This window comes from Kogia breviceps, chromosome 10 (assembly GCF_026419965.1).
Source record: "Kogia breviceps isolate mKogBre1 chromosome 10, mKogBre1 haplotype 1, whole genome shotgun sequence".
In the NCBI taxonomy this organism is placed as follows: domain Eukaryota; kingdom Metazoa; phylum Chordata; class Mammalia; order Artiodactyla; family Physeteridae; genus Kogia; species Kogia breviceps.
In genome coordinates, this window is record NC_081319.1 from 83,010,918 (window position 1) to 83,024,819 (window position 13,902).

Here is a 13,902-nt window from a genome sequence, read left to right on the forward strand (position 1 = left end):
ATAACTACAAAGAAATCTTTGTGCTCCTAACCCATCCTGTTGGGCTTTGTTCACTAAGTCATTCTTTAACTCTTGGGTTGGGGTTGCTTCCTTCTGAGTCAAGCCATTATTAAAAACATTTGTAACTTCCCAGTGTTATGAAGTCACGACTGTCACTCTCCTTACATGACCAAGCATGTATAACCCTGTGGATCTTTCTCTTCCTTTGCTTTTAGGTGCTGACAGCACTGCTCTTCAGCCAAATTAAGTCACTTTGTGCAAAGGTAGAACTCTACAATAATTCTACTGAGTACCCAGGTATGAGACTTTTTGCTGCTATGGAGAGATGACAAAGAGAAGTCAAAAGAAATAATGAAATCATGGAAGCAATCAAAATATTGAAAAAAAGGCAGCTGGTTAAACGGTCTGCTGTTCATCCATGTCTCAGGATGTTAGGCAGGATTCAAACACACATAAATGAACAAACAAAAGCTTTAAAAAGGGCAAAAATGTTCAGAATATATTGTAAGGTGAGAAAACAGGTCACAAAACAGTATTATAATATGGCCCAATTTGGTAATAATACTTATAGGTTTTTTTAATGTATTTTTTAAACTAGAACAATAATACACTTCAAAAGATTCCAGTTTTATAAAATAACAGGAACAGTATACTCCAAAAGCTTATTTCTAAGAACCAGGATTATGGTTAATTTTGCTTTCTTCCTTTTGCTCCCCTCACCTGGTCCCCATTATTTTGTATAACAAATGACCATATATCACTTTCATGGTCAGAAGAAAAATGATGTGTGTGTGTGTGTGTGTGTGTGTGTGTGTGTGCGCTTGTGCATTGTGTAGATAGATAGATGATAGATGGATAGATAGATAGATGATAGATAGGTAAATAGATGATAGATAGATGATAGAAAGATAGATAGATGATAGATATAAAATATGTATTACACATATACAGGGTGGTAGTTCTGAGTTGAGTTCAATACAATATATGGTAAACCTTGAAATTCCTTACCATCAGTAAAACAATATATAAACCAGGACAAATTAATAATTTGTAGCAGGGACTATTCCTTTCCACTAATCAGATGACTGTGTCTACTATCCAGGGCACTGGTTTTCCAGGTTATCTAAGTGACTAATAAGCTCAATTCATTATCAGCAATCAGTTTGAAAAGCACAGAATATGAATAAAGGGCCTGGATTACCCTGGATGTCAGCTCCTTGAAAGTAGGGCCTTGTCAGCTTATACCCTACTCTATCCCCAGAGCTCAGCAGTGCCCAGTTCAGAACAGGTCCTCAAGAAACATTTGTTGAATGAAGGGCTATTTCACCAGACCATATGGAAGCTGAAGAAATCTCCCTACTTTCTCACATTGTAGACATTCAATGAGCAGATAACTAGTCAGATCCAATGTCTGACCCTCACCTCTAATGTCACCTTCAGATCCAGTGTCTGACCCTCACATCCAATGTCTGACCCTCACATCCAGTATCTAACTTTCACATCCAGTGTCTGACCCTCAGACCCAGTGGTTTTCTTTCTCAAAAACATTTGACAAACTCTGTCAGATTCTCTTGCTCTGACATTCCTACAAAAGTTAATATTTCATCAATATGCATTGCCACATATATTATTTAATTTACTCCTTTCAATAATCTATGAGTCATATTCTATTATTACCTCCATCTTGTAGGTACGGACACTGAGACGTGCGTGATATAATTTTCCTAAGGTCACACAGCTAATAAAGTGGGGCTGAGATCTGATTATGGGAATGTCTGATGCCACAACATGTCTTTAACCAATATACTAAACAGGAGCCTCTTATGAGCCCCAGATGGAAGTTTTATTTCAAAATGTAATGATAGGAAATACTCCATCTCTTCTTTTTTTGGGGTACATTATATTTTAAAATATTTTTTATTAATTTTTATTGGAGTATAGTTGCTTCACAGTGTTGTGTTAGCTTCTGCTGTGCACCAAAGTGAATCAGTTTTATGTATACATATATCCACTCTCTTTTAGATTTCTGTCCCATTTAGGTCACCATGGAGCACTGAGTAGAGTTCCCTGTGCTATACAGTAGGTTCTCATTAGCTACCCATTTTATACATAGTAGTGTATATATGTCAATCCCAATCTCCCAGTTCATCCCACCTCCCCTCTCCCCCTTGGTAAGCATAAGTTTGTTCTCTACATCTGTGACTCTATTTCTGCTTTGCAAGTAAGTTCATCTGTACCATTATCACTTTTCATATAAGCGATATTGTACAATATTTGTTTTCCTCTTTCTGACTTACTTCACTCTGTATGACAATCTCTAGGTCCATCCACATCCCTACAAATGACTCAGTTTCGTTACTTTTAATGGCTGGGTAATATTCCTTTGTGTATATGTATCACATCTTCTTTATCCATTCTTCTAACTCCATCTCTTCTAAGGAATTAGCCAGCTTCTTCCTTGCTGAATGAAAACTATGTAACTGAGCATATATACCTTTTCTCTTTGGCTGACAGGAAGCTCAGAGACAAATGTAAACCTCAAATACAGTAACTCTATTGATCCCTATGGACTATGACTTTGGGTTTTCTTTTCCCTGATCTTGACTTTTGACTCTATATTCGCTGGGGCTGATTCATATTTTTTATCTACTTTATTACCTGAATTTTTGTTACAAATCATCTCAAATCCTTTGAAGGATTTTGGAATAAAGGAACATAGCATCACTATTATTGATTTTACTATATTTCCAATCTGTGGAGAAGACACTTCACCAGAGCATCTTCTATATTGTCTAAAAAGAAAAACCAGTTAGCAATTTGTTCTGAGTCCACACGTTGTATCTTGTCCTTTAAATACATTCTTCAGGGCTTCTCTGGTGGCACAGTGGTTGAGAATCTGCCTGCTAACGCAGGGGACCTGGGTTCGAGCCCTGGTCTGGGAAGATCCCACATGCCGCTGAGCGCCTAGGCCCGTGAACCACAATTACTGAGCCTGCGCATCTGGAGCCTGTGCTCCACAACAAGAGAGGCCACGATAGTGAGAGGCCCGTGCACCGCGATGAAGAGTGGTTCCCGCTTGCCACAACTAGAGAAAGCCCTCACACAGAAATGAAGACCCAACACAGCCAAAAATAAATAAATAAATACGTTCTGCAGTTGTCTCTAAGTCATATTAACTTCAAAATTGCTGAAAAGAAAATAAAGCTGATAACTTGATAGCCCAACTTCAGTGTGTGGTTTGGTTTGTTTGTTTAATTTTAGACCTTACTTTTCGGTGACATCCTTTCAGACTTGAAACTTCAGTCATTTGCTGACCTTAATTCTCAGGGTATTAGATGAAGTCAGCATTACCAAACGGAAGGCCACCCGTAAAAAAAATTTGCATGTGCCTGCTAATATATAGGGATAGAATTCTAAATGTATTGGTTTGAAAAAAAAATGGAAAGTTTTCTGACCCACTTTAAATCAGTGTTTCAGTAAAAGGCTGGTGAAAAACCTACCTAAGGAAGAGGCTTGGTTTCCATGAGGTTAGTAGTAGTTATTACTCAAAGGAGAAATTGACATGCTCATCTGATGAGATGGGTTGTGGATGTTCATGTAGAGATTGGGGAAACACTGATGGATTGCAGTTGTTTTAAGATGACGTGATGTGATGTGTCTTCCTTCTTGTATGGCTTGGTGTCATCACAGCTTCCAGGTATCATCTCAATGCTTTGAGGCTGCGAAAGATGTGTAAGACCAAGCCTCATTTACCGAAAAGATGAAGGTGTCTTGCACTATTGGGGAGTCACCAGGAACAGAATTCCTGTCAATCACATCCCTCACGTGGATAATGTCATGGCCCATCAACATTCTTTTGACTCCATAGATTAAGTTTATTTTTTAAAGACGTACAAACAGCTTTGTGATCTGATTCCATCAGATAAAAATAGTCTGGTCTGGGCTAGGACTAGGCTCCTGCAGCATCAAAAATGAATAGCAGAAGAAAGATAATTAGTCACTCACAGGAGCTGTTCACAGAGGGTCTTCATCAGGGAAGAACAACCCACCAAGTGTTAGAATGCCCAGTGGTGAAAAAACAGAATCAAAATGTTGAAAAAGGATTCTACCTCTCACCTCTTAGCCCTCACCAGCCCATTAACGATGACTTGTTCAGAAGTCCTCATTGTTAATCATTCCTTCAATTCATCATGTCATATAAGGAGGAGAAATTCCTCCACCAGGGATTCCCGAGGAAGCCTGTACCTACCCCTGGAGGATTCCCACCCAACGATTCATTGTTCAGGACAGCCCTCAGAAACACAGCCGTAGTGAACACCTAACAGTGTTGCCCTGGAGAGGAACACTGACACTATCAGTCTGGTACTAAGATGATATTTCTTATTTAATAAACCATGGTAATTTCACAGACAGTAAGTCCTGATTCTTGAAAAACAGCTTTAACCTCAGAGCTGAGCCTCTGATATATAACATTATTAATACTTTGAAGTTGGAGATATTATAGATGATCTAGATCTTAAACAACTAGATCTAAATCTGGATATCAGCTAAATCCTGATTTTATCAATTCCCCAAGGCCCTCCAGATGACTCTCTGTTGCAGACATTCTCCTCTCTCAAAACCATGTCTTCCTATTAAGTATCTGACATTGCTTCTTGTGAGTTGGCCCACTTTCAAAATATCAGCCCCCAGATTAAAAACCCAAAAGGATTCTCTGCAGCTACTCATTACCTTCTCGATATTAAATCAAAACCAAGAGAAAAGGAGTTTTCCTTGTGATGTGCACAGCATGAGATAAAATGATACCCATTTCTTTGAGTAGCCATTGTCTTTAAATTATAATATACAATAAGTCCCCTGCATATGAATAAGCTCCACTCTGAGAGCACATTTGTAAGTCCAATTTGTTCTTAAGTCCAACAAAATTAGCCTACGTACCCAGCTAACACTATCAGCTATATAGTACTGTACTGTAATAGGTTTATAATACTTTTCACACAAATAATACATAAAAAACAAACACAAAAATAAAAAAATTTTAATCTTACAGTACAGTACCTTGAAAAGTACAGTAGTACAGTCCAACAGCTGGCACCCAGGGGCTGCCATCTAATGAACAGGCAAGAAGAGTTACTGACTGGAGGAGGGAGAGGAGGTGGGAGATGGTAGAGATGAAGGATCATCAGCAACAGGAGACAGAGGGCAAGCTGCAATTTCACTCATGCTGATGTTGATGGAACGCACGTTCACGTCTCTGAAAGTTCGCACCTTGAAGGTTTGTATGTAGGGGACTTACGGTTCATAAGTCATTAATGATGGCACAGGGCCTCCTCCTCTACTGAGACCATTGTTATTTTTTTTTAAAGGCTGTAGAGTAGAAATTTAAAAAGACAATAGTATCTCGATGGTAACCCCACCACCTAAGCAAGAAGTTTTTTTTACTTAACTTATTTACTTATTTATTTATTTCTTAATCATTCAAAGAAATATGGAACGCTTCACGAATTTGCATGTCATCCTTGCGCAGGGGCCATGCTAATCTTCTCTGTATCATTCCAATTTTAGTATATGTGCTGCTGAAGCGAGCGCTATTTATTTAATTTTTTTCATGACAGTCTTAATTTAAGGGATATATGTTCTTCTATCTCCCACATTGTTCTCTACTGTAAGTACAAGGGAATGCTATTTGATGACCTAATGAGGTCAAGGAGCCTTGAAGATCATTTCCCTAAATCAAGAAGCCCACAGACACTTTACTAGGACTAGATGAATGCTTGGCTCCCAGGAAGACTTCCCAGCCTCCACCTGCTCCTCCTCTCCTCACCTCACCCAGCTCCCAGCTCCCAGGATGCAGTTCCCCGTTACTTTGTGGATATCTGTTTCCCAAGCCCTCCAAGAAGCAAGACTGATAAACTGGGGAAAATCACTAAGCAAAATCATCACCCCTAATTTACTGTCCCTATTTGTTCTTTCACTATTTTCTTTCTCTGAAAATTCAGATAATCAAAGATTACCTGGTGCAAAAACTCATTTTATTGAGAGGGAAACTGAGCCTCAAGGATGTGAAATACCTAAGGGCATGGGTAGTTAATGGCAGAACCACAATGAAAATAAAAGTGCCCTCCCCTCCAGTGTTCTGGGCACCTAACTTCCAGTCCAGCATTCTTTCTATGTGAACAGACTGTGGTCCAAACCTGAACCAGCTGCCTCTGTAGACAAATACCCTCCTTGCTCTGCACACCATCTTTGTGCTTCTGACTGTTCTTCCAGCTCAAGAGTATATCTGAGAAACCAGTCCTACTCAAGACTGGGCGCACCGAGCTCCAACCACCACGTGAAAATGGTCAGTTTTACACCTTTGTGAAAATCCACCTTATTTCCCATCCTTATTTCAAAGCTAGGGTTGGTATTTCAAAGGACAGCACACAGGGTGTATTTCACTGGCACAGGAGGTGGGCATAGGCAGGACAACTAGAATCAGCTTTTCCCCTTTGGCCAGCAAACACATTCACCTTGACCTCATCCTTACCAGACAGCAACAAGCAAAGAATCTTCTACTTAAGGATGGTCCAAAACAGGCCACAACCTTGTCACACTACCTTAAAAAGGATCAGCTGGAGAGTCAAGGTGTTAGCTCAGCATGGTCACTGGCATGAAATTGGGTCCCAAAAGGAATATTCAAGATTCCAACCTACCCAAATAACATTATTTGTACTGTAATTCAGTCAAAATATTGAGCACTTCCTATTTCCTAGATACTGTGTTAGGTGATAAAAAGACTAATAATACCTGTCTCCAGGTAGCTTCACAGTCTAGCAGGAAAATGAGATACATAAACAAATGACATGCAATATGCTAGAAATATGCATGGACAGCTGTGTACCAGAGAAAAACCAGCAACACAGAAGCAATCTGTGAAGACCTGTGTTGTATAAAGCCTCACATGAAGCACCATGGGAGTTACAAAGATGAATAACACACTGGCCTTGAAGGATAACAGTAAAATCTAAAATTGGAAATAAAAATATGTCTTAGACATACTTTCTCCAGCCAAATAAAACACAGTACAAAATGAAGCAAAAGTTACTAGAGAGGTAGGTATAAGCTATTTGTTATGGGAGCTGCTCATTTCAGCTAAATGATCAGGAGGGACCTCCAGACTTAGAAGACATATTTGAACTAGATCTGGAAGGACAAGGCACATTTTGATATAAACTGAGGATGGGAAAGGGCATTTCAGAGACAGTACTTAACAAAAGGCATGCAGGCATTACAGATCTTCCTTGACTTAAGATGGGATTACATTCCAACAAACCCAATAAATTGAAAACATCATGATATAAATGCATTTAATACACCTTAACCTACCAAGAAACATGGCTTAGCCTAGCCTACCTCAAATGTGCCCAGAACATTTATCTTAGCCTACAGTTGGGCAAAATCTTCTAACACAAAGCTTATTTTACAATAAAGTGTTGAATATCTCATGTCATTTACTGAATAATGTACTGAAAGTGAAAAATAGAATCGGTGTCTGGGTACAGACGTTAGTAAATATATCAGTTGTTCATGCTCATGATTGCATGGCTCACAGCCACTGCAGCCTCATGAGAGAAGATCATTCCACATATCACCAGCCCGGGAAAAGATCAAAATTCAAAATCTGAAGTACAGCTTCAATTGAATGCATATCACATGTGCACCATCGTAAATTTGAATAATTGTAAGTCAAACCATTGTAAGTTGGGGACCGTCTGTGGAAGGAGGACAATCAGGACCCCATGAACCCAGGTCATGGAGTGTGGTAGGAGGTAAAGCTGTAAAGGTTGCAGATTTCAAATACTAATTCAAATACTAAGTCAAATAATAATTTAAATACTAAGGGTTCTGCGTTTTGTTCTGAATGCAAGTGAATGATACAAGAAAAGGCACAATCAGAGCCATGCTTTCAGGATCATTATTGCAGGAATGTTGAAGGCAGGTGGAAGGCAACAATTGGGAAGAGCAAATGTGGTTATTAAAACAGTCCAAGTACACAAATGAACCCATCTACAGGAAAGAAACACTCACAGACATAGAGAACAGACTTGTAGTTGCCAAGGGGGAGGGGGTGGGGGAGGGATGAATTGGGAGTTTGGGATTAGCAAATGCAAACCATTATATATGGAATGGATAAACAATAAGGTCCTACTGTATAGCACAGGGAACTATATTCAATATCCTGTGATAAACCATAATGGAAAAGAATATAAAAAAGAATGTGTATATATGTATAACAATCACTTTGCTGTACAACAGAAATTAAAACAACATTGTAAGTCAACTATACTTCAACTAAAAAACAAAAACAAGGGGCTTCCCTGGTGGCGCAGTGGTTAAGGACCTGCCTGCCGATGCAGGGGACACGGGTTCGTGCCCCGGTCCAGGAGGATCCCACATGCTGCAGAGCAGCTGGGCCCGTGAGCCATGGCCGCTGAACCTACGCGTCCGAAGCCTGTGCTCCGCAACGGGAGAGCCCACAACAGTGAGAGGCCCGTGTACCGCAAAAAAAAACAAACAAAAAAAACAGTCCAAGTGGGTGAGCAATGAGTTAGAGGAATGGCAGTAGGTCTGAGAATAGGAAATAGATGTGAGAAACACAGCTGCTGCTGCTGAGATGGCTATGTGATCACATGCGGAGGAGGGACAGGGGAGCTCACGATGACTCCATGTCTCCAAGGTACATGGTGAGGTCAACACCAGAACCAAGGAAATCAGGAGAAACTGCATCCCACTTCCTCTTCCATCTGTATCTGCTTCGCCTATCAAGGTCATCCATCTACCATCGCCACTGAGATTTCAGCTGCTCATGGCCTTCCTCACTGATCACTCAGGGTCTGTCTACCCAGGAAAACACCTCGTTGCCAAGAACGGGCAGAGACAGGGTGACACATTGCCAGCCATATCTGCATCCACTGACCCCTCATTTTATCAACCTTGGGATAGATCTAGATGTTTCCGAGGAGGAGCCATCCTCAAGAACTTGAAATCAAAGTTCACCTCACTTAGAAAGTGGAGAGAAAAGGAAGGAGGAACCGTTTCCTTCTGTCTTCCATCTTTTTTTTTTTTTTTAACGATTTTTTTCAATGTGGACCATTTTTTAAGTTTTTATTGAATTTGTTACAATATTGCTTCTGTTTTATGTTTTGTTTTTTTTTTTTTTTGGCCCAGAGGCATGTGGGATCTTATCTCCCCGATCAGGGATCGAACCCACATCCCCTACCTTGAAGGCAAAGTCTTAACCACTGGACCACCAGGGAAGTTCTATCTCTCTTTCCTTCTTATCCCCCATTCCTCTCCTCCTTTCTTGTTATCATTGCCTGCTCTCACCTGCCCTCCTTTTCTCTACCCACACCTTCCTACAGTCTCTACCTCCATTTTCATTCCTCTCTTTGTCCGGTTACATTTCCTCACTCCTTCTTCCTCCTGAGGAATTGCGTGAGTTAACAAGTTGCTTGGTAACATGCAGTGTTAGACATGCCTTTGAGAGTAAATCTCACATCTCTTGACCCTAGTTATTTGTTCCTCAAGCAGAGTAGACATTCAACAAAGCAGGAGTTAAATTGATGAAATAATATGTCCTGTCATCATGAAATTATGTATCCATTTTTTATTTCTTTATATGGCGAGACCATGGGTAGTTTCTGGAATGGTCACCACCACATCTGGCTAGGGAATCTGGTGAGGAAAGGAGTTATCAAATGGGAAATCAGGGCATATGACCAAAGAAGACTTGAATGTGAGGTCAAACTTTTATTTCCCCACAAGCCATTAAAATAGAAGATATCTCTTATGGCAGTTTCATGCATGCTTAAAAATAAATGATTTCTGTGTTTCCACTCAGCTTCTAACAAGTCATAGTTCCTTGAAGAATGAAGAGAAGACGTAGTCTTTAGAAACATAAATTTCTGTCGTTCCCATTTTCCTCCAGAAGCAGATTATTGCCTTTCATGAAGGGGAGGTTTTTCTCTGACCTCATTTGGGGATGGAACTTTTAACCAAAATGGTGTCACCCCTGAGCTCACTCCTACACGCCAACGTACGTGACCACAGAAGGAGAAAAGTCCTATAAAAAGAGAGAAGGTAGCACTACACTTTGTCCATCTCGCAGCAAGCACAAGCTCATCCACTTACAGTGAATTGGGAGAAACTATCATGGCTCGTGTGAGAACTTCATCCGTGGTGAGTCCCGCACTAACATGCAATGCTCTCGTCGATTTGGGCCAGATAATATTTCTGGACTGCAGGCATGAAATCCTGGATTCTAGCTACGGAAATCCAAGAATACTTTCTACGTAGGAGGGAAATGAAACCCTTGATAGATACTTGTCATTGTATAGCATTTTCAAGAACTGGTATACATCAGTTTGAAAGGCGAGATTAAAACTGAAAGATAGCTATACTGGGGCTAAACCACACAAGAAGTGTCACATGATGCTGTGCTCTAAGAAAGAATGCTTATTGAAAATCTGTTTCTCTGAGTACAAGGGATTTAATATAATTCTCCCATTTTTCTTTAATCCAAAATGAGATGGGTCACTATCCTTGAGGATTTAATAAGTTGTGGCAGTGACTTTTCTTTCCATTATCCTATTATTATACTATAGTCTTGGTACGTTAACCCTATTTATTCTAACTAGATATAGATGTATAGATGGTATAAGTGTGGTTTAGAGTAAATGGTCTTTATGTTTTTAAAATATTTAAGTTAAAACGTCTTTTTTGAAACCCAATTTGATTACAGAATCGGTATATGTAAATTTAGAAAAACTGGGAAATATACCTAAGAAAAGCATAAGGGGAGGTCCATTTTGAGTTGAATGTTTGCCAGTGGTACCAACAGAATTTTTAACTGATACCACATGGATTTTCTACAGCCCTTTATTTCTAAGGTGTACATTTGATTTCATATAGGGTTTCACCGAATGCAAGGGGCGGGATCGATGGTGCAGGAGGACATTTCTTCCTAGAAAATCAAGGTCATTACCATCCCAATGACCTGAGAGTGATGCATGTACTGACAGGTTGATGACTTGCCATCTTCACTAAAATTACTGCCAGCCAATGAATAATGTGGTTTTTCTAAGTCAAAAAAGAAAAAATGTTCAAGACTGGTAGAAATGCCATCCTAATATTATTTTGTTCATCTAACCAGCTTTTCATTTAACAGCTCTGAAAATTTCGTATAGATTGTCCTTGTCCATAGCATGTTCTCAACTATCAGCAATTCCATCATCACCACACTTTGTTGACAAAACCCATGTAGTACTAACCTGGTCTCCCACATCTCTCCTTTCCCACCCAGTTCCAGTCACTGCTGCTGCTGCTGAGTCTGGTGGCTCTTGTGAAGACAGGAATCATAATCCCACAAAGTCCAGGCTGCCCGCATATTGAGGACAAGAACTTCCCACAGTATGTGAGGGTTAACCTAAACATCCTTAACCGGAACACGAATTCCAGAAGACACTCCGATTACTACAAACGCTCCACCTCACCTTGGACTCTCCAGTACGTAAGAGTCCCAGATAAAATCTCTGTATTCTCCTACCCTGTATGTATCAGACTGCCAGTTAAATAACCTTGAGAATGGTATTACTCACGCAGAATCATCCATCAAACCTGGAAGGGCCATTGTGTAAACCAATGATTCTCAAACTTTCATTCTACAGATTTCTTTGATGGAGCACAGCTCTCCCCAGGCCCCATAACACCTATTCTACTAGTTGTCATTGTCCCAGAAATCCATCCAAATGAACGGTGGTCACCATTCTCATATTTATGACACCCCAAGCCTGTTGTTTATTTATTTTAAAAAGAAATAGACATTTATCGTAGGAGATTAGCGCTTGAATTCTCTTTACCAGAGCTCCCAGAGAAGATTTATTGAAAATAACTATTAATCAACTGGGATTTTTGTGCTTTTTTGGTTGTCTGAACACTGGGAAAATATAGCTTGACTCAGTGGAAGAAGTATCATGCTGGGTATTTCCACCCTTTTTTGACTTAGACAACATCCCCAACAGACCAATATTTGCTGTGTCCTTAGTACATCTAGTATTTAGATGGATTAAGTACAAAATATATTTTGATAATTTGATTTTAGGCAAATAAACCTCAGTTATATGGAGCCTACAGATTCACCTGACTGTAGGGTTTCTTGTCTTCTTACTTCTACTTACTAAGAATAGTTCAAATAAATGAATTCAGAAGTCGAAGCAAATTATTCACTCAGCTGGAGGGGAGAGAGAAGAGAAGGTTATAAAGGGGCTGAATATTATAAAGGCCCTTCATATCAGCCGTGGGCTCTGTTCCAACAGTGTGCTGTCAGGTAAAATTTGAATGCATTCTCTGCTTCAAAGACAGACTTCATTAAGTCGGATTAACAGTTATCTTGTTTCTATACTATTCCTTTAGTCTTTTTTCGTCTATTCAATGTACCCCAAAGAAATTAACCTTTGTGTCAAATTTAAATCCTTTCTGTGGTTTCAGTCTATCTTCTTTTGTGTATGCTGCAAATTGGGAAACACTAATCATTGTCTTTTTTTCTATAACACTTCATGGGCTTTGAAACACAAGGTTTCCCCAAACTACTTCTTTTTCAGACTAACAGCACTTCGAGAATTCACAATGCCTATGATTTGCACCCCTGTGAATTTGTCTCCCTCTGTTTATTCCTGTTTGATTTCCTTCCTGCTCTACCAGGAATTCACTTTCTTCCTGGCTTTTGTCTCCCTTGCAGCCGCAATGAGGATCCTGAGAGGTACCCCTCTGTGATCTGGGAGGCCAAGTGCAGCCACTCGGGCTGTGTCAGTGCTGACGGGAAGGTGGACCATCACATGAACTCCGTCCCCATCCAGCAAGAGATCCTGGTCCTACGAAGGGAGCCTCAGCACTGCCCCCACTCCTTCCGGCTGGAGAAGATGCTGGTGGCTGTGGGCTGCACCTGTGTCACCCCCATTGTCCACCACATGGCTTAAGAGCTTCCGGTCTGACCCCCACTCCCCAAATCAGTTAGCCTTTCTGAGGAGTAGACCCAGCCCCATTTCGGAGCAAAATCACCAGGATTCTTAGTTCATCCATGGAAACTCCAGAGGGAACACTGGTTTCGAGATGGAATCTGAACCATTTTTCCCTTTCCCCAAGGAGGAAGTTTTAGACTGAGTACCAATTTGCTTCTTGTTTGCTTTTCTAAGGGCTTTAAGTTATTTATGTATTTAATAGGCCCCGAGATAACTTTGGGGCATGAGATTCCATTTTAACGAATTACATGCCTTATTTTGTATTTTTTTAAGACAAGATTCCAGACTTGGGAATTTTATTATTTAAAAGGTAAAACCTATATTTATGTGAGCTATTTATGGATCTATTTATGTTTCTTAGTCTTTAGAAAAAGGTGAAATATATGAGTATCTGTACTGCCTAGAGAAATCCTAGATAGGGTTAAATAGCAATTGAAAATTTCTGAGTTTGTACTGCATATGGCTACAGGATTTTCTTCTCATTGTCTCTTAGGAGTGCATGACATGGCTGAAAAGAAAGACTAAACCTAGTTTCGTATTTATTACCTTAACTTTGTAAATTGTTGAGGTTTCACAAGAGAGACGGCAAGTCTAACTCTGCTCTGTTAAACTCTTGTCATAAAAACAATTGATAATAATAAAGTTTGGGAAGAAAATTTGTCTCCTTATTTGTTTTCTCATTAAAAGGTCTTCCGCCAGCTCAGCTCTTTCCTGTTTGGAAGGGTGTGCAAATTTATCAATAGAACAAAACAAAGCATGCCTTTGAGTAGCAACAACCTCCACCCACCCCAAGTCCAAGTTCTCAATGTTATTCAAGACAATACGGGATGGAGGCCCGCATACT

General features: G+C 40.0%; 1 protein-coding gene and 1 non-coding gene across 3 annotated transcripts; one reads left to right on the forward strand and one right to left on the reverse strand.

The window, feature by feature from the left end:
• Window positions 1-5,482: 5,482 nt before the first annotated feature.
• LOC131764729 (U6 spliceosomal RNA) lies at window positions 5,483-5,589 on the reverse strand. The gene has a single exon (XR_009337930.1). It is a non-coding gene; the product is annotated as a U6 spliceosomal RNA (small nuclear RNA).
• Window positions 5,590-10,194: 4,605 nt separating this feature from the next.
• Window positions 10,195-13,016, forward strand: IL17A (interleukin 17A). Of its 2 annotated transcripts, none has more exons than XM_067043155.1 (3): window positions 10,195-10,221; window positions 11,345-11,547; window positions 12,779-13,016. In XM_067043155.1, the coding sequence occupies exons 1-3, from the start codon at window positions 10,195-10,197 to the stop codon at window positions 13,014-13,016; spliced, it is 468 nt and encodes a 155-aa protein (XP_066899256.1). The 2 variants fall into 2 exon arrangements, with proteins under 2 accessions (XP_066899256.1, XP_058931900.1); XM_059075917.2 differs by having other exon boundaries at window positions 11,351-11,547.
• Window positions 13,017-13,902: the final 886 nt, after the last annotated feature.

Bases quoted from the DNA above. Each gene is read 5' to 3' on its own strand.
- IL17A (XM_067043155.1), top strand. From the start codon at position 10,195: ATGGCTCGTGTGAGAACTTCATCCGTG. The intron at 10,222-11,344 runs GTGAGTCCCGCA...TTTCCCACCCAG, and splicing joins GTGTGAGAACTTCATCCGTG to TTCCAGTCACTGCTGCTGCT. The intron at 11,548-12,778 runs GTACGTAAGAGT...TCTCCCTTGCAG, and splicing joins ACCTCACCTTGGACTCTCCA to CCGCAATGAGGATCCTGAGA.